A 27,428-nucleotide genomic window follows, 5' to 3' on the forward strand; every position below is an offset into this window, starting at 1 on the left:
TTGCTATTTGACTTATGTTATACATGTACATGTAGGTGTTGATTGTGGGAACAAAGAAATAAGTACACTTGGGTGTTTTGTAAAGCTTTTTCATATTTTTTGAATAACTTTAAAGAATGTGAAGTGCCACATGGCAAGTTAAATTTTTTTCCCCCAGTAATTTGTATAAAGTGAGACGTATTTCCTAAAATCGAAGTAAATCACTGTCCAAATGAAACTGACACGAACAGTAGGATTATCATTCTGACCCTTATGTATGTATTTCAACTTTAGCTGAGTTTGTGATAAGAATTGATGAAGGCTTTTATTTGACTTTCCATTCTGTAGTCACTTATTACTTTAATTTATAACATTTTAGTGAAATGTCTCAAGTTATGTTTTTGTCACGCCTGTATTACATGTACATGTACGTACCATTTTCTTTGCCGTCTGAAAGTCCCCATTTTGATCCACTGCTTGTGCACTCCTTTCTTGCTCCACTTTTCTTTCAAGCAGGGTGAGTATGATAAAGAAGTTTGGATAGGGAGAGCAGGGGGGGGGGGGGTGGCAGTATGATGGTAGAATGGGCCTGAGTGTATAGAGTCAAGAGACCGAGAGACCTGTCAAAGTAAAACAGGTAGAAATGAACATGGATTTGTTCCATTATATGCGCTATGCAGCGTATCATTTCTCCCAATATTGCTCAGTGTCACACGCTTCCTGTCTGGCTGACTTTCCAGAAGATCTGGAGACTGATAGTGCACCTGTATAGACAGAACTCTCTCCCTGTCTCTCGCGTACCCTGCCAAATAAAACATTAAGAGCTTGAGCTATGATGGTAGATATAAAATGCACAATTAATTTTGTGCAGGTACTAGGCTAGGACCATCTTGCTTGAACATAATCCAATCTATAACTTGGCACTACAGTCTTGCTTCATGCTAGAGATCCAATGGACAACTTAACACTGTAGGACAATCTTGCTTCATATGAGAGATTAAGGGACAACTTAACATTGTAGGACAATCTTGCTTCATGTTAGAGATTCAATGAATAACTTGACATTGTAGGACAGTCTTGTGTCATGTGAGAGATTCAATGAAAAACTTGACATTGTTGGACAGTCTTGCCTCATTTGAGAAATTCAATGGACAACTTGACATTGGAAAGGGTTCTTGATGAAGGATTGGAGATAACATGGGGTATGACCTGCATGCAAGTCTATGCAGATTACACCAGAAGATGATTCTTCATTTCTTTTAATAAGATAATGGAAAAAATTTGTAGAAGATGCTTTGTGGAGAACCCTCACTGCTAAACAACAGAATTGTCTTAAAGATTGCCTGAATGTTATTTTAATTTGGATTGCAAATTTTTGAGGTTTCTGTTCTTTCTCTGTATCTTTGTCACAGAGAACTTTTCTACCCTATCACATCATATAGGATGGACCATGTAAGAGTGGCTATTCTTGGGCAGGAGGGTAGTTTAAGGAGACTTAGAAGACTTGTATAGGTCATAAAAGTTCATAGAAGTCACATTTCTTTGCTGTCTTGATTATGTGAAACACCAAAGGAGCATTTCATGAAAAAGGTATTAGGTGATTTTGACTGTAATTGTTATAAGCTAGTGAATTCCTTGCATTTGATGGGCTCAGAGCAAATTTATCAGTGAAAGTACCAACAAGATCCTTCATGAAACAATCCTCTGTTCTATTTCTCGCATTGCAGGGTACTTGGACCAACAGAAAGACAACATGACTGCAGGGAGAGACCTTGAGAAAGGTCTGGAGATTGCTAGGAGTATCCTCAATGGCAGCAACGACAACGAGCATCAAGACGTGCTGCTCCTGCTTCACGTCTACATACTCCCCATCATCAGACTGCATGCAAGTGACAGGAAACATGTCAGTTCAGCACTAGTGGACCAGGTAACAGACTTATGCAGATACTGCTAGGCCATTCTAAAAAAAAACATCCTTGCACCTCTTACTATAGGTGGGGCTAAATAGCAAGTTAGCCCCACCTGTAGTATGGAGTTGAGCTTACTCCACTTTCTGTTCTCACAACAATTTTGCAAAGAAGGCTAACCCAACTAATAGTACAGGATTCTGTTGTCCTGCAAAAAGGCAGGATTAGTCGGGCAGTACTAAGACATAAAGGGGGTGGGGTGGACTAAAAACTCTCATTAGAAAGCCAAGAGCTTTGTGCATGTCCGAGGCACATCAGAGCCAGCCTGTTGTCCAATCAGAGATAAGCATTCATTAATAGCTTCCAATTAGTCTTTGGTTACCAAATTTTGTGTGAGAATGGCAAGTATTTTCTCAGTTAGGCAAAACATTTTCTTGTGCGAGCAGGAAAACTTATAGTATGGGTCAAAGAATAGTATAGGATTTATAGTCACGTTTTAAAAATCCTCCATGAGAAAAGGGTTTTTATTATCTAAATCCAAAAGAACTCTATTATTTATATAGAGCTAGAATGGTTTAATGTTTCAAAGGTACATGTACATCCTGAAAATTGACCAAGAAAGCTATAGGGCACATCGAATACATGAACCGGATATTTCAAAGGGTATTTGACATTGATTAAACATTAGATCCAGAGCAATGATTACAGCTATTATAATTCCAGCTTTCATATCAGCTTATGCTCCAACCACACGGAAGATCATGAATTCATACAGATGCGTAATTCAAAGTGAAATTATCGCTCCCTTTGTGTTTAGTCAGTCTCATTGGTTTCAAGACTAAGATTCTACAGCTGGATTATGATATTGTCCATGTAGTAACCTTTGCTCATCCTTGTCAATAGTAACCTTTGGTCATTCTCGTATATATCATGACAATCTTAATTCTGGTCAAGATTGTTAGTTGCTGTTAATTGCCTCTCATTATCACCGGCTGCTTTCTGTATTTGTATGAGTCATGTTTATATAAATATATGTATTTGAAGCTCACTAGACGAATCTTTTGTTTTGTATCATAATGGCCCTGATTTACCTAATTAACCACTGAGCTGTAACCTTGTGGATCGAATCAGATATTGTGGCATATTGCATCACACATTCCCTGGGGTCTCGATGATCTAATGCTAACATTATATTTAGTGAACATTGTTACAGTACTTAATCCCTCAAAAAGTCACTGACTTATGATGAGAGATGGGTTTCCAAACTAGCATCTGAAAAATGAGAAAAGATTGAATTCTTTTTTATAGTTACTCCTAAAAGTAGGAATTTTGTGGGGTGTAATATAAAGAGATACAATTAATCTGTACAATTGATTGTCCCTACTGGAAATAACACAGTGTGCCAAAGTGTATGCCACAGTGTGTTCACAGTGTGGAAAACAATGTGAAATCACCTTTACATAGTTAAATTTGAGCATTTCAACAGTGTGAATCACATATTCACATAGTCAACCATGTGGACACGCTGTGAACAGTCAGTCACACTGTCGAGGTGTCCACAGTGTGAAAATATCTTCACACTGTTGAATATGGGAATCTTAACAGTGTGAATGATATTTTCACATAGTCCACTATGTGAACACACTGTGATCACACTGTGAGACATTGTGTCCTTTCCGACAGGGGTATCTTGTAGCACAATATTTTTCATAGATTTACAGTTACAGTCACGCTTAATTGTACAATGGGTTGTATCTTGATATTAAAGGGCCGAAAACTTGCATTTTTCATTGAAACACTGAAATCCTTCTTGATAGTTTTATGTCTGATTTTTTTACCATTAAGTTTAAATAGGGGAACCATAACAAGAACTATGATATTAACAGTACCACAGAGACTATAAAATCTGTGTTGCTAGATCTTTATTTTTCTATTTCTTTAAAAGAATTTTTGAGTGACAATCTCTTTGGGAAAAACAGATGTTACAGTGGAAGAATCACTCTAGATACACATTCCGAGACAGCACCCCCTTTTAATGATACATGTTTGAATAAAAATGCCCAATTCACATGTTCTCTAATAAAATACCACAATTCCATTAGGGTTTTGCAATTGTTGTAAATGGTTAATGATGAATTATGCTATAAAACATCATCTAGGTTCAATAAAAATAGTGTATTATGGATTTCATTTTGTTACTACTTTCTACAAAAAAAATGGACCATTATGATTTTTATTTTAAAGGAGGGAAGAATAAAGTGAAGATAATGGAATTTCAAGCAAATTGTTTCTTTATCATATTTTAATTGTTTGTATATTTTCTACCAGATTCAAGTTCTCTCTGATTTGGATACTGCGATAGATAAGATGACCAGTGAAAGACATGACATCAAAAAGACTATGAAGGACTGGAGACAAGATATCTGCAGTCAACTTAAAGATGTAAGATGATATATCTATTTTTCGTCTAACAATCAAGGTTTATTGATAAGAATATGGGTGAGCATAAGGATAATTCCCATTATGAATACTATACCCATGATTACAATGAAACTGCTAAACTTAGCAAAGGTATGCCTTTCTGGTCCTGGCCTTTCACCTGTTAATATTGAATAAACTACGATATATTTTTGTTGCTATATGTCAAGCAAACTTTCAATTGCTATTGGTATTAATCATGCTTAGCACAAATTTACAAAATGATATCAGCATTATTTTGGGTCTTAATTAGAATCAAGGTCGTGCATTGTTAAGGAAAGGTACCCTTGTCGACTCTCGGTTGATAAGCAAGGCTTATGATATTATATTTTGGATGAATCTGAAAATAAGTACTTCGGTAGAATAGATAAGCTGTTACTTCTGTATGCTTTAATCTACCCTCACGTGAATGCTATAAATAGGTGTTGCCACAGAATAATGTATCCTACATCCCCTATAGTTTGGTGTTCTGTTACCGCTGTGTCTCCTACCGTGGTTTTAGGGGCTCTTAAAAAGTTCAGCCACAGTCACAGCCTTAAAAGTACAGTTGGATCATGATTATCATCACTGCCAGGAGTGCTGTATAAAACATAGTGCCAATCCCCATGTACTAAAGTATTCCATCAATGATAGGTTTGTAAATATAGCTCAAGATTTGGATTTAAAGTCCCAATATGAAGCTCACAACTAAAATCACGGCAATGTGAATGAAATTTTACCAGCAACTACTAGTAATAGTGTGTGTTCTCAGTACATTTTGTAGTGTTTATATATAGATAGGCAGATAATTCTCAAGTGATGTTCTCACTAACTATACTCTTTGGTTTGTATAGTATGAGTGTATTCAGAGAAATACAGATAATTCTCAAGTAGTGTTCACTGTTCACATTGTACTTTGTAGCTTGTATAGTATTGATGTATTAAGAGTTCAATACAGATACTTCTCAAAGAGGTGTTCACGCTATACTTTGTAGTGTGTACAATATCAATGTATTAAGAGTTCTGAACAGACAATTTTCAAAGTGGTGTTCACACTATACTTTGTAGTGTGTACAGTATACACGTACGAAAAGATGTACATGTACATATAAATCTCTACGTGGTGTTCACACTTTACTTTGTAGTTGATATCAATGTATTGAGAGGAATACAGATAATTCTCAGTGATGTTCACACTATATTTTGTAGTGTGTATGATTGTATTAAAATATAAAGCAGAATAATTCTTGAAGTACAAGCCATGTGAACAGAGCTCTGTCAAACCCTGGCTGATCCCCTGAATACACACCCAATCCCTGTACAGTATCCATTACTAAAAGAGACAAACATACAGAAAATATTTCGCTCTGAAATATTAATTACTTAATCCTCATTATGACCCTCAACTTCCTCCTTTTTTAATTGGTGGGGCATGGTTTTATATTCCCGATAGAGGGGTTCACTGTAACAGTTTACAAAGTAGGACTTGGTCATAAAGTTTGCACAGCTGTTCAGTATCTTGTATTTGAAGTTGTAAGTTTGACATTTTGATTTTTCAAATCTACTTATTGCCTGTCATGTTGGATTTTTATTTTTATTTTCATTTGGAACGTTTTGATAATATTGGAAAAGAAAATTTTGTTTATTATATTTGTATGTGAATTGAGATGGACAAGTTTTCTTATGTTTGTAGTGGGATATGGAAATGGAATTTATGTTTATGATATATTTTTGTAGTAAATTCTATTTCAGTGTTTTCATCATAGTTCTAACCTATTTATAATACATCAATATTTTGACTGATCATGTCAGCTGTAATTTATCACGTAATATAGAAAATAAACAGACTCAAAATTAAGGAACTATGTAAAACTTCACTATGATACATTTGCAAGTTGCATATCCGATAGTTAATTGTTGGTGTAAACTGTTAAGGAAAGAAGTTCATAAAAAAATCAGAAATATTGTTTTATTATGAAATAACCAGTTGTAGGTTATTTCATTCATTTAGAAACCGTACTAGTGCATGAAGAGAGTGCATAGTAGATACCAAAACAAAATAGACTCATATCCTTTATGATTGATGATTCCATGAAGGTTCTATTCATGTGAAGTCTTTCATGTGAAAATTGTGAGTAGCGTTGGCTGGAGGGGGTATGGCAGTTCCGTTTCCCAAGATTTGTTCAATTAATGATAACAAAGACTTGAGGACCCCATGCTGAATCATCCGTTGGAGTTTCCACGTGGTTTAGTTGGTATCACAGGTTTTAGATTTATTCAAAATGCAGAATCTCTCTAAATTTATTATTCACAGTTGAACTTAGTACTTTTAGTGGTTCAATAGGAAACTTGTTGTTTCCACCCTTCGGGCAATACGAACACATAGGAAGGAAATTGTAGGTTTACATTACCAACTCTAAAACAAAAAAAAATATAGGTCAGTATAATGCATTTTGTAACACATGTGGAGTGTACAGAATCTCGAGATGGCTTTGATATATTTTTCTGCATGGTGAGATTTAAGTGAATATGAGCAGCAGTTGACATATTTGCTAAATTATTTTACTTGTGTGAACTCTCCTTTAGGAAAAGGCCATAGCAAGTTGTAATGTGCACTTCTTGAAGCTTCTATACCAGCACCTTCATGACGATCTCAGGAATGCTTATGTAGAGGTAAGAAATATTGGATATTTTTCTGGTTTCACAAGTTATTTCATGGTTAATTAATAATCTGAGGAAGAAATTTATTTGTGGTGGCTCAGATTTGTATTGAATTTGATGTGTAGTGATGTGACATCAGCTGAAAGATCGCTCGATTCCAAGTGAAAGTTGGTTGGAAAGGAATCACTTTGACTCAAAATGGAGTTGAACATTTGACTCCTCAGTAAAAAGAGTGTGCATTTCTCATTGAAATCTAATAATAAAGTGGAAGGAGGAGGAGAGGGGTGACCAGAGCCCCGTCTTACAAAGAGTTGCTATCATCCTATCAACCTCATCTATATGGCTTCATAATTTTTTCTAAAGGAAATTTGCACAAAGTCCTTTGAAAACAAAGAGAAGCACACTGATTTTTCAAGGAAACATTGAATGCGTGAATAAACATCATAATCAGAATACATTTTGAACAAACTTGCATTTTAGATGTTTATGTTGCTGGCTTTCAATAGTTGTGGTTGATTGGATTGTTCGCAGCTCTTTGTATTAACATGGCCCAGCCCTACTGTACATAGGGAGATAAAGTTGTGAGAGGAGAATGGGTAGATGAAAGACATGTAGTGTTTGAAAGGCAGAACTTAAGGAAAAAATGTGGTTGTGCACAAGGCTAGATGCATCTGTTTATGATGCCGAGTCATGTTGGCAATGAATAGAAAGGAAACGGACAGGAGACGAGATCTTATTAATCATGGAACCGCAAATGTCTCTCACCCTCATGTGGAGCTCTTGGCTTCAATATGCTTTGAATTAATGTTCAAACTGACCCGATGACTTGCATCATATCAAGCGTGTGTGTCATCTTCAAATAAGTAAAGTATGAGGAAAGGTGGGGAAGAAAGTTAATATTATGATGTGATTATTAATGAATGTATAGCCGGGGGAGGGGGGTTGAATGATATTGGTTGAAGTCAGCCAATTTACATTTAAAGGTATGAATTGAATCATCAATTATCTCACGAATAATTAAAGATCTAATGAAGATGTCGACCAATTATTGTTTGTTAATCTTTCATTATCCTTCCTCCACTGATACTGCCACCAACACCACCACGACTTGTAATTTAAATTTTGCTACAACAAAAATGTCTTCTTTCATGATCATCTTTTCTATAATATTTGTAGCTATGCCATATATATCAATCTCAGTCTTTTGATGAAAATGAAATAAATGGAGTAATATTGATAGAGGTAGAAAACTTTGTTGTATCACTCTGGCCAGTGCACCAATCAAAAGTGCAGACATCTGTCATGTGATCAGGCCTGATAATACCTTACCTTGATGAAAACTTTCATCCTCATCGGCTGTGTTCCCATAGAAATGAATACAAACATTACACAGTTCAGTGTCGTGTTGATCGACAAATGATGGCCAGGATATTTTGTGACACCATCATAGACATGAATGATATGTCTGCCTCATTATCTATGAACACTTTAATAGTGTGTCAAATGAAATTAAACCTTATTTAGGTGTTAATGTTTGTGTATTAGTGTCATAAAGATAGTGATCAATAAGTGCACTAATATGACGTTTCTTGTGTTTTTTTAGGGCAAGATACATTTATGAGGAAATGCATCCTTTCTAGAGTTCAGATTCGATCTTGTTTTGGGTGTAATTGTGAAATACCATATTGGAAAGCTCAAGAGACTTAGTCCCTTCTAAACACTGTAGAATTATTCTATAGTTGATCCCCACCTAAAATGCTTTCTAGAAGACAATTATCAGATGATTTACATAAACACAGTATCAAAGTTGACTTTTTGGACTTATTTTTTGTTCGAACTTGCTCAAAATCTTCATTTATGAAGTAGGGAAAAGGGATAGATGTGAATCGGTGGGCTCAAGCAATTCAAATATGTTCTTTCCCAAAAAAAGTAATTATAACTGGTGATTAAAATGAAATTGTACCAGAGAGTAAAACGGGGAAAAATTATATGTACAGAATAGAATTAGGATGGAAATGTGATTGTTTCCAAAGCACACTTTGCACTGTTCTATTATCTTCTATTTAGTCTTGTGGTTGTATAATTTATTTTATTTTTATATTTTTTAATGTTTAGTTGGATACTTGTCAGGAGAGAGTTGATGAATGTAAAGGAAGCTTGACAAAGAAGAAAGGGAGTCAGTACATCAGTGATCTTGTGGAGTAAGTATATCAATTATGTTAACCCATAAGCTATTGAATTCTGTGATTGCTATACATCTCATTTAAGGACCACCCGGGTTCAGTAAGCAATGGGTTTAGTCTTTCAACAGTCCAATTAATTTTTATTCATATCCCTTCAGTTATGCAGTATATTGTATGCAAGTACATTGTGTTTCAAACACACTGATTTGTGAATATCTTGTATTAATACCTCATGTACAGTGTATTCAGAAAGTACTAAAAGTTGTCATTTATAAAGACAACTTTACACTGAAAAAAAATTGTGATTCATAATCATTCCTTCTTAACATTTTTCATTTCAATGTTTTAAGCCGCAATCATGTTTTGAAATCCTTTGTAGTTGTTGTATGTATTGCGTTTTTTATTTAAACATTGCACCAAAACAGAGAAAACATAATTCTTAACCAATTTAAAAATTATTTCTGTCTCAATACTATCTTGAAAATTCTGTTAGTAATAGAAGTCACCAATTTATTTTTGACATTTGATTACACTTGGAAATAATTAGAGGGTATTTGATCACATTAGCCTACATATTACTATGTGTACATCTGTCATGGAGTTGTGACTAAATCAGAGATTTGGAGACAGATCATTGAGATGAGATGTTAAAAACTAGTGAGACTTGTGTACTGCAGGAAAACCACAAAAGACAGGATGCTTTGGAGGTTGAGAGGTAGAGGAGTAGAGAGGGAGATCGAGCATTATATCATCAGTTGAATAAAAACTTCACTTGAATATCTTGATGATAAAAAAAAACATCAGCTCAGGATATTTATGAATTTCATTTTAGGGATATGAATATGACAGATATAAGTATGTTGATTTCATCATCTACTAGTGTCTTTGAACACACCCAAATCAGTGCCATATTACATGAATGAAAGTTTCTCTTTCTATTTGTAATGATATGATTAATATCATTCTTACCTTAGGAGTCTGAAATGAATTCATATTGTATTGAAAGTTCAATGGAATTGAATGATCAATTTTAGTCAGTTTATCAGGCTATTCTTATTTTTAAATATATATATGGCAAAATTGTAATGTATTTTCATTATTTTAGTTCTTGTGTTCTCCATTGATGGCACTGGGATTTTAAGGAAGGGAGGGGAAGGGGGAGGAGGGGGGCAAATGGATGGTAAAGGTTGGCATTTGCCCTAGTGCCCCTTTTCCTGATGATGCTGAGAGGCAGTGGGTTTTTAACATTCGTGACTGGGGTTTAAAATGGGGTCTGTGACATTCTTTCAGAAAGCTTGAGGTATTATGTAGTTGTAGTGGAAGTCCACCTTCTTAAAACTTACAATTCTTGTTATTCTACTTTTTTTTTTACCTCACAATGCTTGAAATATATGTAAGAATATATGATCAATAGACATTGTTATTTATTATTGATGTGTTATTATGAATGAAAAGATGGAGCTACAGAGTTGTAATGTTTTGGCCAAGAAATCTAACTGAAGTTTGTGAAAAATATGCTGTTAAAGGTTCTACTTGTACTTTTTAGCCAAGAGACCTACATGTAGAGCTTAAAAAACATGTTTTGATATACTTGGAACATCATGTGATTTCTAATATTGGCGTATGATGTAATAGGATTTGGTATCATCATGTATTAAATGAATGAGTGCTAGATGAGACGTGTGGGGAGCAGGAAGTCGTGGATTGCTTCTAAATATCATTAATAATTTCCTTGAACGATTTCCGTTGACATCGTTGTCCAGACATCATTAGTCTTGAACTTGAAAAGCAATCTGAAAGAAACGTGCCCTTCATCCCTTTCGTGAACTTCTTTTTACGAATTCCTCTTTTTTCTCTGCCTTCTCGCTTGTAAAAATATTGAGAATGTGATTGATAGTTATTGGTGTTATTATGATCAGTGTGAGTATTTGTAAAGTTTCAGGTACTCGGAATAGTTTAATTAATATGTAATTTAATGCAGTTGTTCTCAATGTCCATTAAAAAAATGGTGTGATTGTTTTAACAACCCTCCCACGTACCAATTCCTGAAATTGATTGTTAATAATTTATTCTCATGTTGGTTTCAGAGATATCTTTTGTCATTCCTTGTCAGAAAAAAACGTATCCTTAAAATTCATACAGTATTTTCACAATACACTTTTCTTTCTTTCTTTCTTTCTTTCTTTCTTTCTTTCTTTCTTTCTTTCTTTCTTTCTTTCTTTCTTTCTTTCTTTCTTTCTTTCTTTCTTTCTTTCTTTCTTTCTTTCTTTCTTTCTTTCTTTCTTTCTTTCTTTCTTTCTTTCTTTCTTTCTTTCTTTCTTTCTTTCTTTCTTTCTTTCTTTCTTTCTTTCTTTCTTTCTTTCTTTCTTTCTTTCTTTCTTTCTTTCTTTCTTTCTTTCTTTCTTTCCCATGTACTCTTATAGATTTATATGTCTACGGTCTTCGTCTGTCAGACAAACACTAAAAGAATTACCACAAAGTGATTGACATGTAGCATTCTTCTTGCCAAGACTATTTTTGTTCATTCTGTTCAAGTATTTGAGACAATGCCAGCAAATCTTCTGATGAGGGATTTCCTATGACAAGATATTAATGTCAAAAGAAAGGAATTCAAATTGGAAATGGAAGTTGATGAATTGAATTATTTTGTTCTTTAACATTTCATTCATTGTGAAATGTTAATTTTCTTTAAATCAACTCAAATTATGGTATAAAATTTGTATTTCCTACAATTGCAGTTTTGAGTTGCAGTGTCGTTCTGTAATGTCATGATTCTCGTATGATATTTATTTTTTTCTTTACTTCATCTCTTAAGGAAAATAAAATCAGATTGGCAGACATAGGGGTACCATTATACATTCTTACATCACTACTAATATGAAAAATTCTTTAAAATAAATATTATAAGATTGCGCTGTTCTAATAACATTTATGAAAGCTCTATCCTTTCTTGGAGATGTATTAATAGCGTCTCTTGAAACGGACCTAGCTTCCGCAACGGGAGGTGATGAATGATAGGCCAGGTTTTCGCCCGTTTTCTTTCACATAACGCTTTGAGATACGTCTCGAGAGGCAGGAAGGCGGATAATTTGATCCAGGGCAAGGGTAATTGGAGTGCTGTATGGAATGTGAAATTCAAGCAGAAATTCAGACAGCTTGCAGGAGCCTTTTGTTTCTTTCAGGAAATTAGCATTATTGGAAGAATTAATGCTATCATCACAAAGATCCGATGAAGAATACTCGCAGTAAGATTGGATTAGGGTTCGGTGAAATTCTAAGCCAGCATAAATTGTAAATCTGTCATTTTGATAATCATATACAGTTAATTAGCTGGGTCATTCACCCATTAAATAAATCAGTAGGCGGTGCTGCACCATCCCGAGTTTGCTCAATCTCGAGATTTTAGCCCAATCTGCCCTCTTCGCGATTAATCTCGAGATTCAAGAAACCCCGTCTCTACCATCGCAAGAAGAGCGATTCCTGCTCGAGCGAGGCATCGATGCATTATGGTCTGACGCCATGAATAAATAATCCTGAGTGCGTCTGCACCTGCGAATTAACGCGATAATTCGCAAATAATCCCAAGTTAGCTTGGGATTGCAATCTCAAGATTAATCCTACGAACTAGCGCGATAATTGCGTCTCCATTACAAATAATCTTGAGATTGTTCAGATCAGGATAATTTGCCAGATCAGAAATAGCGCGCTAATTTGAAAACTCGGGATGGTGCAGACGGCCCTAATGACAATGAACTTATATGGATTCATAATAATAAATAGCAGTAAGGTCATGATCCTGACAGGTACCCCCTAAAATAGATTGAAGTGCTGAAGAAGTGAAAATAGAAATTTACTGTTAAACTCATAAGAGTGTACCCATTGCCATTTCTAATTTTCTGGAGAAGTTAATGTACATGCAAAAAGCAGAAGAATAGACTTATATGTTCTTTGAATATTCCCTGCTTCATTTTTTTAGGAGATATAAAAGAGAAGATCCGTGAGTATATGTCACTGTTTTCTCTCTCATGCACAGAGCACAGTTCCCATCTTTTGATATCCTTGGATGAAATGTGTGAATAAAAAAACTTTGTCATTTTTTTTCTGATAAAATCATTTACAACAATACTGATATCCCCTTAATGTGCATCTTATTAGCAATCATACTGTATGATTGGTTTCTGAGGGGAGGGGTAAGGGGAACATGTACACAGCTTTGCGTCCATCTAGGGAAGAACTGACTATCTTGAAATAGTAAAAATCACTTCACGAACTTTGACAATTATTTCATTTGCACTTTGAATTGTTTTACAGTAAGAACTTAGCAATTATGTCATTTATGGAAACTCAAGTGTAAGAAGAGCAATAATTTTTTTTTCAAGTAAAAAAATGCACATGAATTGAATTCGTCATTTTTTGCCTAATGTATTGTTATTTTATTTTTCACAATTTTAATTCATGAAAATTCAACTTCATTTCATTTGAAAGAAAAATGCTTAAAAAGTTGGTTTAAGCACTTCAGCAAATATGAAATCAAACATAAAACTATGAAAACTCATTTTGTTTGCACTTTAAAAATTTTTTTATGGCTAAATACTAATTCCATTTTCTGTATTCCATAAAACCGTTTCATGTAAACTTGAGAGCTTCACTTGCACCTAAAATACAATCTGTTCTATTTTTGCTATGTCAACCCTTTTAAAGCAAAACCGCAGTGCTGCTAAAATTAGCCCTCAACAACACAAGTGAATCTTGTTAAAAAATAAACAAATCATGTTTCTATACATGAGATTGTAAAAAGTTGCTGCTTGGCAAGATAATCTCATATAACGGAACATCCTTTCCTAAACTACAATGAAACTGATATCTCTTGGTGAGATCTAACATTTATTTTTAACATGCTGCCAGTCATTTTCACGAATGAAGTTAAAGTAAATATCAAGCTCAAAGCAGTATTGTTTTGTTTTCCATTTGCTTTAGATTAAAGAACAAATTAAACTGAACTTGTGCATCCTGTTTTGAAATGTCCTGAAGATTTTATTTGACTAATGATACATGTATTTTGCTGTATTGGAGTGTTTTCAAGAAATGTTTTACATACTTTCCAGTTTAATCTTTAAATATATATATAAAAATCTGACCTAATAAGTAATATCAAAATTGAGTAATGGGGAGGTGAACTGTAATACAATCTAAATACCAAGGATTTAAAATCTAGATTGGTTGTGAATAGTGACTAGCCAAACATTGGATTTGTATTTAAACCTTGCAGATTTGAATTTAACCCTTGTGGATTGTGTTGAGAGCTGAAAGATTTGAATTAAAATTCACAGGTTAATCCTTATGATTAAAAATGAATCCGATGTCTTGCTGGGCACTATTCACAGCCGATCTGGATTTATTTCAAATTCTTCGAAATTCAGAGTGTACTTTATACTAGTAGCAGAAAATTAAAAACCAAGTTCAACTATGGTTTATATGACCTGACTATTGGTAGCTATGGCACAATTTAAATAAGAACTGTAGTTGTTTGATCTATGACCATTCAAGGCCCTGAAAATATGAAATTGTTGAATAATGTTATCTGATAACAGGAGGAAATTTGATTTTATACCTGCCATTAAGCTGCACTGGCCATGATAAATATAAATATTATTTACATTATGTGACTAAAATAAAAAATATTTATTTCCATATTATTTGAGTTGTTCATTTCAAGAACTATATAAAAAAATTCATCCATAATGAAATTACAAACAGATTGTGTAGTGTGTACAGTAGCTAGATAAACAGTTTCAGGGATATGGTAAGTTGATAATGTACATTTACATGTATATGCACCACTATGTGACATAGTAAAATGATTCATGTCTCAACCTCCATCTATTTGTTTGTCATTCTGCTTGTGTAATCACGTGGATCATGTGGAAAAATACACATAACATTCCTTTTGAAAGAATTCTGTGTAAAATGTGTTTTAGTATTGAATCCAATGCTGTGTTTGATTTCAAATATTCACTGTATAGTTTCATGGCTAGGCCATTAAAATAATGCACATCAGGTTTATTTGACCAAATTGAATTATTTATAATCTTTTATTTTGTTCTTTCAGAGCTCGTAAATCAAGAGACCGGGTAGCTGACTACATCAACAAGGCTCTTTTTGTAATGGAAGAAGTCAATTTGATTCTTAAAGTTACGACACAACCAGAAAGAAATGAGGTGAGTGGATTTAATGATAATAATAATAGATGGATTTATAAAGTGCGTTTTGCGTGAGAATACAAAGCGCTGTTATTACCCCAGCTTGAGCTCGAGCTACCATCACGGCGCTCAGTGCATGCAAGGAATTAATATTGCTGGTTACACATTCACCTGGGTCGAGTTCAGCATAGTGTAGATAAATTTATTGCTGAAGGAAAACACTCCATGGCTAGGATTTGAAGAGACAATTCTCTATTTGAAAGGCAAGAATCAGAACCACTAGACCACGACTTGCCCACAAATGTGAATTATTGATGAGCAATTCCAGTCCAAAAGAATGACAATCAGACAGTGACAAATCTCGTTTTGAAATTTACAGGACTAATATTAAAGCAATTCTTGCTTTATCAGACAAATTTAACATTCATTTACATATGCAATCGATTTTACAAAATGCAATAGAACAGTTGTAATAAAATGCACTTGTTCATAAGACATAACATACATGATAATTATTAATGACAAGAATTTCATTTCTGTTACTCTGAGATTGCCCAGTCCTGTGGATGATTGGTTTGCCCCAAGTTTATATTTTGTTGAATTAGGCATATTTCATATCAATGACTCATTCAATAACGTGTACTTTTAACAGAAAAGTAGATGAATAGAATGTTTGTTATTTGGAAAACCTGTATATTCTATCTAGGTTAAATTGTTTCATTTGTTGTTCATGCTGCATTCGCACAAGCCATCTACCAAACTTCAGCATTATTTGCAGACTTTTCAACATTGGATTTCTGTTAATTTTCTTTGAGTAAATTTATGTCTGAAATCTGATTAGCAGTGGAATGTATGACTTACATGTACTCTTTACATGTCCATACTGAGAAGTATGCTTGTCACTAGTTATATATGTACGGTTAGCAATCTGTAACTTTTTTTTTATTTTGGTGTGCAGTTAACCGACCAGCATCGAGCATACATTCGAATTCAGGAAGAATGTAAGAGACACAGCAAAGAACTTCATGATCTACAAAGAAAGAAGGTAGGTCAATGAGGGCAGTATTCATTTCATCTGATGAGAATTGCAGTGGTATTCATTCTCTCACTTCAGCCCATTTTGGGTCTTATTGGCAGATGTTTTGGATGAATAACAGGATTGATTATTTTTAGAAATTATAGAAATTATATGAAAGAGGAATCAATACGTTGACTTCTATATGCTGTAATTCTTGTGTAGGTCTTGTACTGGGACCTTCCAGTCAAAGTAGGCAATGCAATAATGAGATAAATCATAATCTTAATGAAAAAAGTCTTGTCAACTATATCATTCATATCATAATTGTTTTTTATAACTACACATATATCTTTGTTTTTAATGTACAAACAAAATCCCTTCTGTAAGCAAAGAGAATTTGTTGATATATGTTTTTCATTTGAAAAGTAATTGATTTATAATTTTTAATACAAAAAGGAAAGTGGATGATTTTTTTCATCTTGACAAATAATAAAAAATGCCAACTTTCGAGGCCGTTGGAATTTCAAATAAATCATTAGTTGTGTCCCATGTTTACTCAATAGATACACAGCAGATTCATTCTTATTTTTCTTCTCCATAGCTTTTAGCGACGAGTGTCCGAGAGGCTTTGGTTTCAACAGAAAGTGAACTGAAGCAAGGAAGAGAGACAACAGGAATAGACATCTCATCTGATGGCCTGATACGATCTACAGATGGTAAGAGCATGCTTCCATTCAAACCATGATCACATTCTAATATATGTTCAGTCATTATGATATTTATTGTGATGTAAAAATATTAACAATAGTAAAAATATTCTGCTTTAGTGCTTAATACAACAAAGTAAGTCTCCAAGCGCTTTTAGATATGCCCTGGTCATCAAATCCTGACATGACTGAACACAATGTATGCTTTCTTCACTCCCTGGGGAGCATTCCAACTAGAGATTTAAAGTCAATTGCTAGTCATACTACATGGGCATTTACATTGGTTTGGGTACCCATTTAAAGCAGATAAGAACCAATAGCGCCATCTCGAGTCCTACACTACTCATACCTGGCCAGTTTCCTGACCCATAATGCTAGTGTAGTCTAGTAATAGACCCACTTGAATGATAACATGTTAATTAACTACTCAATACATTTATACCGCATCAATTATGTTACAAAGTAGCAAAACAAATACTTCTCCTCTCAAAACGTTTTAGTTTATCTATATACAAATACAATTACAGATAAATTTATTCTCTGTAGTATTAGTAGATATCTGAAAACGTATATTTTAAGACTATGTATTTATAACACACAGTCAATGAGAGACCACACACAGTTCAAGTTCACTCCCCCTTTAACAACCGGGTGGAGAGTGAATTGACGCCTTTCCAAAGTTCGATATAGGCCACAGTGGGATTCGAACCCACGACCCTCTGATTTCCAGAGTCAGAACTGCTACACCACATTGCTTTCATTGTTCAAACTTTGTTGCTGGTGACCCTTCAATCTCAGGTCTCAAGAAAGGATGTTTATAATTATATATGCTATACATATGCGGACATGACTTAAGTCAAGGATTATTCTACAATCAGAGAATAAATGTTTCAATGATTTCATTTTTTTAAATATATATTTTATTGAAAAATATGTGTATACAGTTAATTTGGCCTAAATAAAATCTGTTCGACTTCAAAGAATATTTCAACTTTGAAGAAGTATATTACACATGTTGTGCATAATCTCGCCTGAAAGATTGTTTCGACTTGGGCATATATTTGACTTGTTGAAGGTCGATTTATACAAGTTCACCTGTATACATTTCACACAAAAAATATGTATTACTTTAGCTTTTACAATCTCATATTTTTCCTTTTAGTTCTTGGACCAAGCAAGCTTCCTGAAGCCTGGCAAACACTTCCCAGTAAAGTTTCTGAGGTATGCACCTGCTAGAGATCCTTATTATTCATTGTAATTCAAAACCGCACTGAATACTTCAATCGATTATTAATGAAACATGATCTTGTTAATACAGTGCTTGTCCTTCAAACTTGTCACACTCTACTGGCAGTATGCCCAGCTATGTTATTTTGTATCCTGTTTCAAATTGTGTGATTGATTTGATATGAAATCCTTCTCTAAAATTAGGGAAATCCTGTTCAAATGGAGTAGAATGGCAAAGCATGATAATATATTAAAAGCTCACGTTTTTAAAATTTTCAGGAAATCCTCTATATTGACTTGTATTTCATTGTAACGTTAATCAGGATATATCAAAAGTAGTTTTTCATCATTTTACGTGACTTGACAATGTGAACTTTGTATTGTAACATGCCAAAACAATTTCTTTCAAAATGATTTTGATGCAACATTATTTGGGTGCTTTTCATTAATATTTTTCATTGAAATTTTTTCTGGTAGATTATCTCTCATTTAATTAGTTTTACCAGTATCCGTTCAGAGTTATTGTTTTTTCCGAGAGTCAATATGTATTTTCATGCATTTTGTGATGTTTTTCATGCAGGCTTTAGAGAAGAACAAGACATTGAATGAACTGCATCATGATTTCAGTGCTGCGATAGTGAATCATTGTCGAGAAGAGATCAAAGGTCAGCCAATCATCAGGAGATTGAGACCAAAGCTTGATGTCAGTAGCTCTTGGAAGGTAATAACAAACTACATACGGATAGTGGGGGGGGGGGGGGGGGAGGGGGCAAGGTAGACAAGTTGACCTGAAGGCATTTTTTCATTAATTCTTTGGAGAAGATGAAGATGCCCTCCTCCCCATGGTAATAATACATGTATAATAATTATTTTTTTTTTAATTCTGATTCATAATCAGATACTGATGAAAATGGAAATTGAAATCATGGATACAATGGATGATGATGATGATGATTAGGAGGAGAATAGTGGTGGTGATGATGATGATGATGATGATGATGGTGGTGATGATGATGGTGATGATGATGATGATGATGAGGAGGAGGAGAATGGTGGTGATGATGATGATGATGATGGTGATGGTGATGATGAGGAGGAGAAGGAGAATGATGGTGATGATGATGATGATAATGGTAATGGTGATGATGATGATAATGATGATGAGGAGGAGGAGAATGGTTGTGGTGGTGATGATGATGATGATGATGATGATGAGGAGGAGGAGAATGGTGGTGATGATGATGATGATGGTGATGGTGATGATTATGATGATGATGATGATGATGATGAGGAGGAGAATGATGGCGATGATGATGATGAGGAGGAGGAGGAGGAGAATGATTGTGATGATGATGATAATGGTGATGGTGATGAGGAGGAGAATGGTGGTGGTGGTGATGATGATGATGATGATGATGATTATGATGATGATTATGGATGATGAAAAAAATCTTAACAGTCAACTCGTTATCCAAACCTTTCAAATCCACTTACATCTTCCAACTGTAGAGGCTTGCAAAGAAGCACAGCGGAGGTGGTATGCAGCATCATCATCAAGATGGTGAGAAGATGAGAAGGAGTACAAGACATAGCCTAAAGGAGAAACGACCTACATCACACTACCAGGCTATCACCCAGGCTCTTAAGACCGATGTAACCATGCACTTCCAAGAAGTGAGTTCATATGCAAATGCCAAAAATTAAGAATTCGTTATATTTCATTTTTGAAATAATATTTGAATGCTCATGGAAGTAGGCTTTCTGGTAACAAAGAATTTATGACACAGTATGTGATTAGTTTTGATAAAGCCAAGTGTGTGACATGTAGGTTCGAAGAAAGAGAGAACTTGAATTGAAATGTGGCAGAGTGAGAAAGAGAGAGAGAGAGAGATAGAGAGACAGGGACAGACAGACAGACAGATATAGAGAGTAGACTATTCTTTCTAAGAAAAGGATAAAATCCGTAAGCGCACTGTAAAATAGATGTCCCGATTTCCTTATTTTTGTTGAACGATTTTGAGTGTAGTCATATATTTTACTTTTAATAACAAATGATTAATGTTTCTTTGAAAAGTTTGTTAAAACTTTAAATTGATTGGTTTGGAGTGTGTAGTGGTCAAACTTGGGAGCACATTGAAAAAGAAAAAAATTAAATCAGGGCTGTAGCTATTTCATGTGATGTTCTATGTGCCATGTGCATTGCTTTGCTACAAGGTAGTTTTATAATATGATAATTGATTTCTATCAATATTTTGGCATTGTGATTTTTCTAGGTTACTTCAAGGTTGGCCAATCATCTGAATCTTCCGTTTGCGTATAGCCGAGCTGATCTCTGGTCATGTTATGAGAGGGCTTTCTTTCCTGGGAAGATTTCAGAGTTTCTTAAGCTTTATGTGGTAAGTGATTGTATGTGTTTGATTATAGGCAAAACATATAACACATGGTCAGTATTGGAGTTAATGCATTGTTAGTCATGCTTTTATATTTCTTATATTCATCACTAACACCATCGTGATGGTCATCATCATTATCGACATCTACATCATTGTATAAATCATTGTCGTCATCATTATCATCGTCGTCATTTTCTCCATTACCATCATCATCATCATCATCATCGACATCATTATCGATATTATCCTCAATGATCATCATCTCCTCATTCTTCTAATCCTTTTTCTCTTTCTCCACCTCTTATTACGATCACAATCATCATCACACTAATATTCACAGCAGTAGTTTTCTTGCACAATGAAGATACATGCATGGATCCCCCTTTATCCTATTTCATTCTTATGACAATGTTTATTCATGTCACTTAAAATGTTGCCATCTTTCTGCTTCTGTTCTCCAGTATGCCTATGAGACTGAGACGGGACATCTCCAAAAGATCTTACCAACGTCCAACCTCCAAGATATGAATCTAGATGATGAATGGATCCTCAACATTCTTGGACTCTATGCTCCAATGTTCAACATTCATGATGACATTGAGATTGGTGAAGACGCGACTGAGCAGGACATTGACTCTGACAAGGATCACGACACTGAGAAGGATCATGACATAACAGTCAAAGACATTGCATCGGTGTCAGGATTAAACAGCATGGTCAAACACAGACTCCGCATAGATGAAGACATTCGAGGGAGGTTAGAATCCGGGGTGGATGTTGATCTCCCCGAGGAGCGATTCCGACGTACTGTAAATTCTCACCAGAAAGGTGAATCGAGGCAATCGTGGCGAAACACACAGATCATAGACTGTAAATGGGTCACGGTGCCAATCAGCCTAGAAAATGCGCAGTCAGAACCTTGTATCATTGAGAAGCAGTTGAGGCAAGAGAGCGTGAAGCTCAAAGACCCTGAGAAAGTATTGAAACATTCTTCTTTGCCTGAGATAAAGCAATTAAAGCGGATCGCAGATGAACAGTACTCACCTCATAGCCTATCCCTCAGCAAGGAATTGGACAAACCACATCCTCTTCTCAAGAAAGAGGCGAGCCATTTAGAAGATCATATTGGTGATGACTCTGGTGTATTCAATGATCACCATGATGATTACAGGCACAGTCAGAAAGGTGATCTTAATTCTAATCTCTTGGACAGAACAGACAGCATAAGAACTGCTATGAGTACAGAATCAGATGCTTCCCAAGCTCTCCATGTATCCGATCTTTGCGCCTCCAACCCGTCGGAGGATGCAACCAACCTTCCGCAGGTAGCGATATCCTCAGACGCTGCATCAGATGTGGAGAAAATGTCCATTACGTCCAGCAGCCATGATCCCGTAGGCGACATGGATGTGAACATCATGGTCCAAGGGGTGGATGGAGAGGTCAAACTGGACAGAGAACTGTCAAGGAGATGCAGAGAGAAGCCAGTCATCTCAGAGTTCTTGAAGCGATTCAGCCAGGCATATCACTACTTCAGAGTAGTTTTAGAGGAGAGTGTTCCAACTTCAAAGCTTCAGTGGTTGCTCCGATGTCTCAAGGAAGTCAACGCTGTGGCTGAGAGACAAGCAGCTCTGATATCATGTAAGTGTTCCCTGTATTCATATCAATAATATCAGAACAATTTGTTGACATTGCACTGCACTGTATGTCAGGCCCCTCTTGCAACTTGTATTAGTATCATGACCATCATAATGATAAAAATATAAACTGGTTGCGTAGAATATTTTCACTACTTGGCCATAATATCATATTGAAATTAAAGCTCTTTGCTTTTCGACTCTCAATAATCTTGTATTCACCTTGAGTTTATGTAGAGGTGACTATGAATGATGTTTCTATGTACAGTTTGCTAAAAAATTCTGCTCATGTGCGTTATTGATATTGAATAAATCTCATGTAAATATTTCAGCATGTACATATCATCAAATAGCCTTCCATAGTATCAAAACAGCATAGTATAATCATCCCCCCCCCTCTCTCTCTCTCTCTCCCTCTCCATACACCCAGGCGGGAAGCAGCGCATGTTAAGTGGTGATGACCTGCTCACATCCCTCATCCTCTTCCTCATACACGGAGATCCAGGAGAGGTCACGGCTTTCTACCCACAACTCAAGTTCCTTGAAGACTTCCTTCCCGACTTCCTCGACAAAGGAGAGATCGGATTCGCTGTCATCCAGTTTGAATCGGCCTATTCATACATCCTGAGGATAGAGAAGAATATGAGGGATAATTCAAATACGTAGTAGATGCTTGCATCTCACTATTAACTTGGAGATTTCTTTAACTAGTGTGTTGTTTTTGCAAATCCATGATGATTCGATTTGTGGGTAATATCTCAGCTGCTTTTGGGGAAACAAAAATCTTCCTCCTCATATCTTATTATATTTTTCAGATGGTTTCAAGTTTCAAGTGGGCTTTGATCGATGGGATTCTTAATTGATATTTTTTCGACAATAGTGCATAACTCAAGCAATATTTATTTCATTACACTGAATTTGACTCACTTATGTACCTAAATACACAATTATTGGTTAAGATAAAAAAAAAATTGTGCTCATGTTGGAAAAGTTCAAATCTCAAACACTTGAATCACAACTTGATCTGTCATTACAAAAAATGGCTGAATGTGCTTACACTTGCTATTATTATCACCATTCAGTTGACATGCAAATTGGCATAAAGATGGTGTATTATGAATTATAAGTAGCTTTGATTGAATCATGGTATTATTAAAAAGTAGCAAAATTATGTTCTTAATTTTGTATTGTCTATATCTGCTTCATTGTATATCAGGCAATTAGTATCATTATAATGTTTTTTTTTCATTGTTTCATTTATAAACCAAAGAATATCATTCTATTGCACAATGATAAAAAGAGTATCTTAAGATGATGATGATGAATGGATGGATGGACTAGTGCTGTAACTTTTTGAAGTTTTACTTGGAAGAGAGCTACACTCAATTTATTTTCATATGGAACTCCCAAATTATTCTCTTTTGTGTAATTTCATGCTCAAAGCAGAAAGCAAGCAAAATGCGTAGCTGCTGCAGCTACAATTTCATGTTTATTTGTGCAATGAAGATACTCTAACATGGTGATCCATGTACATTCTGAATACTGGAATATGCTTTGCAATATTAGTCTTGTATTTTTTTTCATTATTCCTATCGAAAGGGTATTCTGGTACTTTCCTGTTTTACATTGTTACCCAGGCTCCATACTTACTCAGTAAGGTTTATCATAGATATATAAGAAGAAGTACACATTTCTGTACATTCAGGAAGGAATTTTAATAATATGATTGTTTTTCTCATAAGGTAATTTGGACTGAAGTGCAGAACAGACTAAATTAATCCACACTTTTATCGATTCCTAGGCTTCATAGTCCTTATACAATAACAAGGGGTTTACCAAAGAATTTCTTGAGATTAAATGAATACTAATATGTTTTCTTATTTTAAAAAAAAAATCAAATTTAGTGGATACTTTTTATTTTTTGGGATTAAAGTAGTTTCTTTCTGGTTAATATTTTGGCATCTGGCACTCCATAAAAGTGTGATTAAAGATAATAACCTAATTATTGTCTTGACAATACGGCCCGATAACAGTATCACAACTTTCATGGAAAATTAATCAAAACGTCTACATTGCTTTTTTGGCATGACTATACACAAGGATGATTTTAATGAACCATATTTCATAAAATCTGCTTTATGTTGTCATGAAGGAAGGGAATAAATACTGTCTTGAAAACGCATCACAAAAAAAAAAGACGCATTAAGTTCAGTCTGTTTCTCGCCTTTGAGCAGGAATCCAGCTTTAAAGGTTCTAGCTGTCTTTTTACCTCAGCCCTCCTCCACATTCCTTATTGTTTAATGTCGTTGATGAAATGTGACTAGAGCCATAAAAGACGCAGGATTCCTGCGGGAAAGACGTGGCCTGCTAAGGTGCTTTAAACCACAAGCTTTTGCAAGATGATTCAATGGGTTTGAAGGTGACATGGGATTCATTTATTCAACCGTTTGTATGTGTGTGATGCTATGTAAATTTCATGTAAATGTCATGTAAATTTCATATTATGTACATCTTGGTAAATGAAGCATGCACTTTTAGAATTGGATTCCTGTATAAATTGAGCTGTTTAGTATTAACTATGCCATCTGTTAAGACACATTCTTTGTATATACATGAAATCTCTAGATATTTTTCTATGTAACATTCAATATTGTATGTACATAGTTATTGAAGAGCTATTTTGCAGAGCTATTTTTATCGCCACATTGATCATTTATAAACAACTTGATATATATTTTTCTAATGTGAATGATAATAATAATAATATACATCTCATATTTTTTTTAAGAACTGACTTTCTAAATCTGGTGCTTTCGATTTGAAAACCATTGAGTTGAAATGAATGTCATGTAATAAATAGTGTGTTTGTTATATCATAGTCTGCAGGCACAGACACTGATTGAAACTTTGAGCAACAAGTGGGTCTTCACACAAGACTAGCACATATAAGACTTCTATGCACAAAACATTGTAGGCTGCTCATTCGGACCCCTTGAATTGAGTGAAGGGTTTGCACAACAGACTAATCATATTATGCTCTTTTATGAATAATAATCATCATGTGCTATTTGAACAACTCATAACATCCACTTGAAATGATAGCATTTGATGTTATGATTTTGAACTTACAACTCGCAAGGTACAGTGTATGAGGTATATTATAACTCTTTGACCTTGATGGATTTCACACACACACACAAATAAAACATTAGCTATCCATTCAGAGTAAAGATGTTATTGGTTTGATAGTTATAGTGATCTTTCAAAGATCGTTATTGCCCCCAAAATGAAAAACTAGTTGATATTTTATACTTCAAACCATGCATATATTTAAAGCGTGTAATCTTACCCAACCTGTGGAAGTATCGAGATTGTCTTTACTCTTTGTACACTTAGCTTACAAAAATCAGTGCATTTGAAGAAAAACAAATGAAAATGATAGATTTTCAAATATGTATGTTTAACAAGAATAATATTATCACTACGAGACAAGATGTTGTGTTGATAATGATCATTTGCTATCAAAGTCTGTTCGTGGATTGATAAATCAGCACAGGCTGATGCATTTCTTTGTAATGACTCTATAGGTGATTTCAAACCGCCTCGATCACAAGGATCCCCGATAAATTACAAGAACTTTTTTCAGGCAAGTACATGTAAATACCCGTTAATTATTTCCACTTTCACACCGCCCCAAAACATACCCTTCGGGATAAGTTCCTGGAGTTATGAGCATGCACAGTATATGGTCTGATAAGCCAGCAAGACGCGAGATTCAAAATCGCTAGCTCAGCAGCCACCCACAGCGGCACGCTCTACTACTCGCTGTGCTTGAAGTTCCCGTAATTTGCTTTCACATTGCCAAAATACCTGCGACCTTCGAAAAATCCCTGCAAAATTTCTCGTAATTTTGACAAGTACCTACTATTTAGCGGGTATTATCTTTTGGGGAGATTAGGCATAATTTGCTTTCACATTTCCAAAATACCTGGAACTGACAAACTTCGAGGCGGTCTGAAACCACCTAATGACTCATAAAAGGAGAATACAGTTGCTTTCATTGAATTTCATAAAGCAGTCCAAAATTCCCCCACTTTTTCAAATTAAGTATTGGTTGATAAATATTGATAAAAGTATAGAGATGTGCATTTGAATTGCTGAATTTAAAATAAATTATTTTAATGAGATCAAAAAGGATTATGAATTGCATGGACATGATATTAATGTAAGTTTTATGGTAAGACCCAAATTAAGTTGACACTTGATTTAAAGAAACATTTCTGTCTTAATGGCATTTTATAGAACTTTTACTCAGATAAGCAAGTGTTGAAATCTATCACAAAGCGCAAAAAAATGGTATGCAATTTACATTTTAGCTTTTTTATTTATTTGATATTTATACTTGGCAATGATGACATTGAAACTGTTAAATTCCTTTGAGAGGATATGCAGTTATAATAATTGGAAATCATAGAAAATGCTTTTTGTCCACCTTAAGACCGTACACACTATACATGTATGATTCAATTGTATTACAGGTAGCATTTGATGGGAACATTCTAACTTATAAAATCCTAACCATAAAAGTTCTGAAAAGTTATCAAATTTCCAATCTATTTCGAGCCTCCCTGTAGGAATGAAAACAATTTCAATTTCGAATGGTAATGAAGTCGTCATTGGCTGTGTTTATTCAGACCACAAGGTTTGCAGCAAAGTAGAATTCGGATTTTAGTATTCCTAACATTGTGCCGAAATTAAAATAGTACAATTCCACTTCTTGGAACTTTCACATTTAATGCGAGATTGGTTTGTTGAAAAATCGTGTAGTGTTTGCTGGTATTGAGTTGTACATGGAATTGTTTGTCTGCATAAAAAAAATAACTCGATATGCTTTAGAAACCCGTTGGCTTTCACCATTCTTTCATTGTGTTGTGTGAGAATATGTAGAAGCTGAAAAATGCTTTATATTTTTATTATCACATCAAAGCAATATTTTTAGGTATGTATTTTATAATTAAATGGAGTACTGCCATGAAAAGCAGTGATATAGAAAATGCAA

General features: G+C 34.7%; 1 protein-coding gene across 1 annotated transcript in view; it reads left to right on the top strand.

Annotated features, from left to right (window-relative positions):
• The window catches only part of LOC129265100 (uncharacterized), a 33,341-nt gene extending 5,913 nt beyond the window's left edge, over positions 1–27,428 (top strand). Inside the window, exons 3-15 of the mRNA XM_064099374.1 lie at positions 1,707–1,906; positions 4,215–4,328; positions 6,930–7,016; positions 9,120–9,205; positions 15,297–15,405; positions 16,346–16,432; positions 17,007–17,121; positions 18,275–18,333; positions 18,920–19,060; positions 19,849–20,013; positions 20,613–20,735; positions 21,194–22,373; positions 22,800–27,428. Of these exons, the coding sequence (XP_063955444.1) occupies positions 1,733–1,906; positions 4,215–4,328; positions 6,930–7,016; positions 9,120–9,205; positions 15,297–15,405; positions 16,346–16,432; positions 17,007–17,121; positions 18,275–18,333; positions 18,920–19,060; positions 19,849–20,013; positions 20,613–20,735; positions 21,194–22,373; positions 22,800–23,035 (2,676 nt within the window). The 5' untranslated portion in view covers positions 1,707–1,732 and the 3' untranslated portion in view covers positions 23,036–27,428. The remainder of the gene's footprint in view (positions 1–1,706; positions 1,907–4,214; positions 4,329–6,929; positions 7,017–9,119; positions 9,206–15,296; positions 15,406–16,345; positions 16,433–17,006; positions 17,122–18,274; positions 18,334–18,919; positions 19,061–19,848; positions 20,014–20,612; positions 20,736–21,193; positions 22,374–22,799) is intronic.

The sequence above is a fragment of the Lytechinus pictus genome, chromosome 1 (assembly GCF_037042905.1).
Source record: "Lytechinus pictus isolate F3 Inbred chromosome 1, Lp3.0, whole genome shotgun sequence".
In the NCBI taxonomy this organism is placed as follows: domain Eukaryota; kingdom Metazoa; phylum Echinodermata; class Echinoidea; order Temnopleuroida; family Toxopneustidae; genus Lytechinus; species Lytechinus pictus.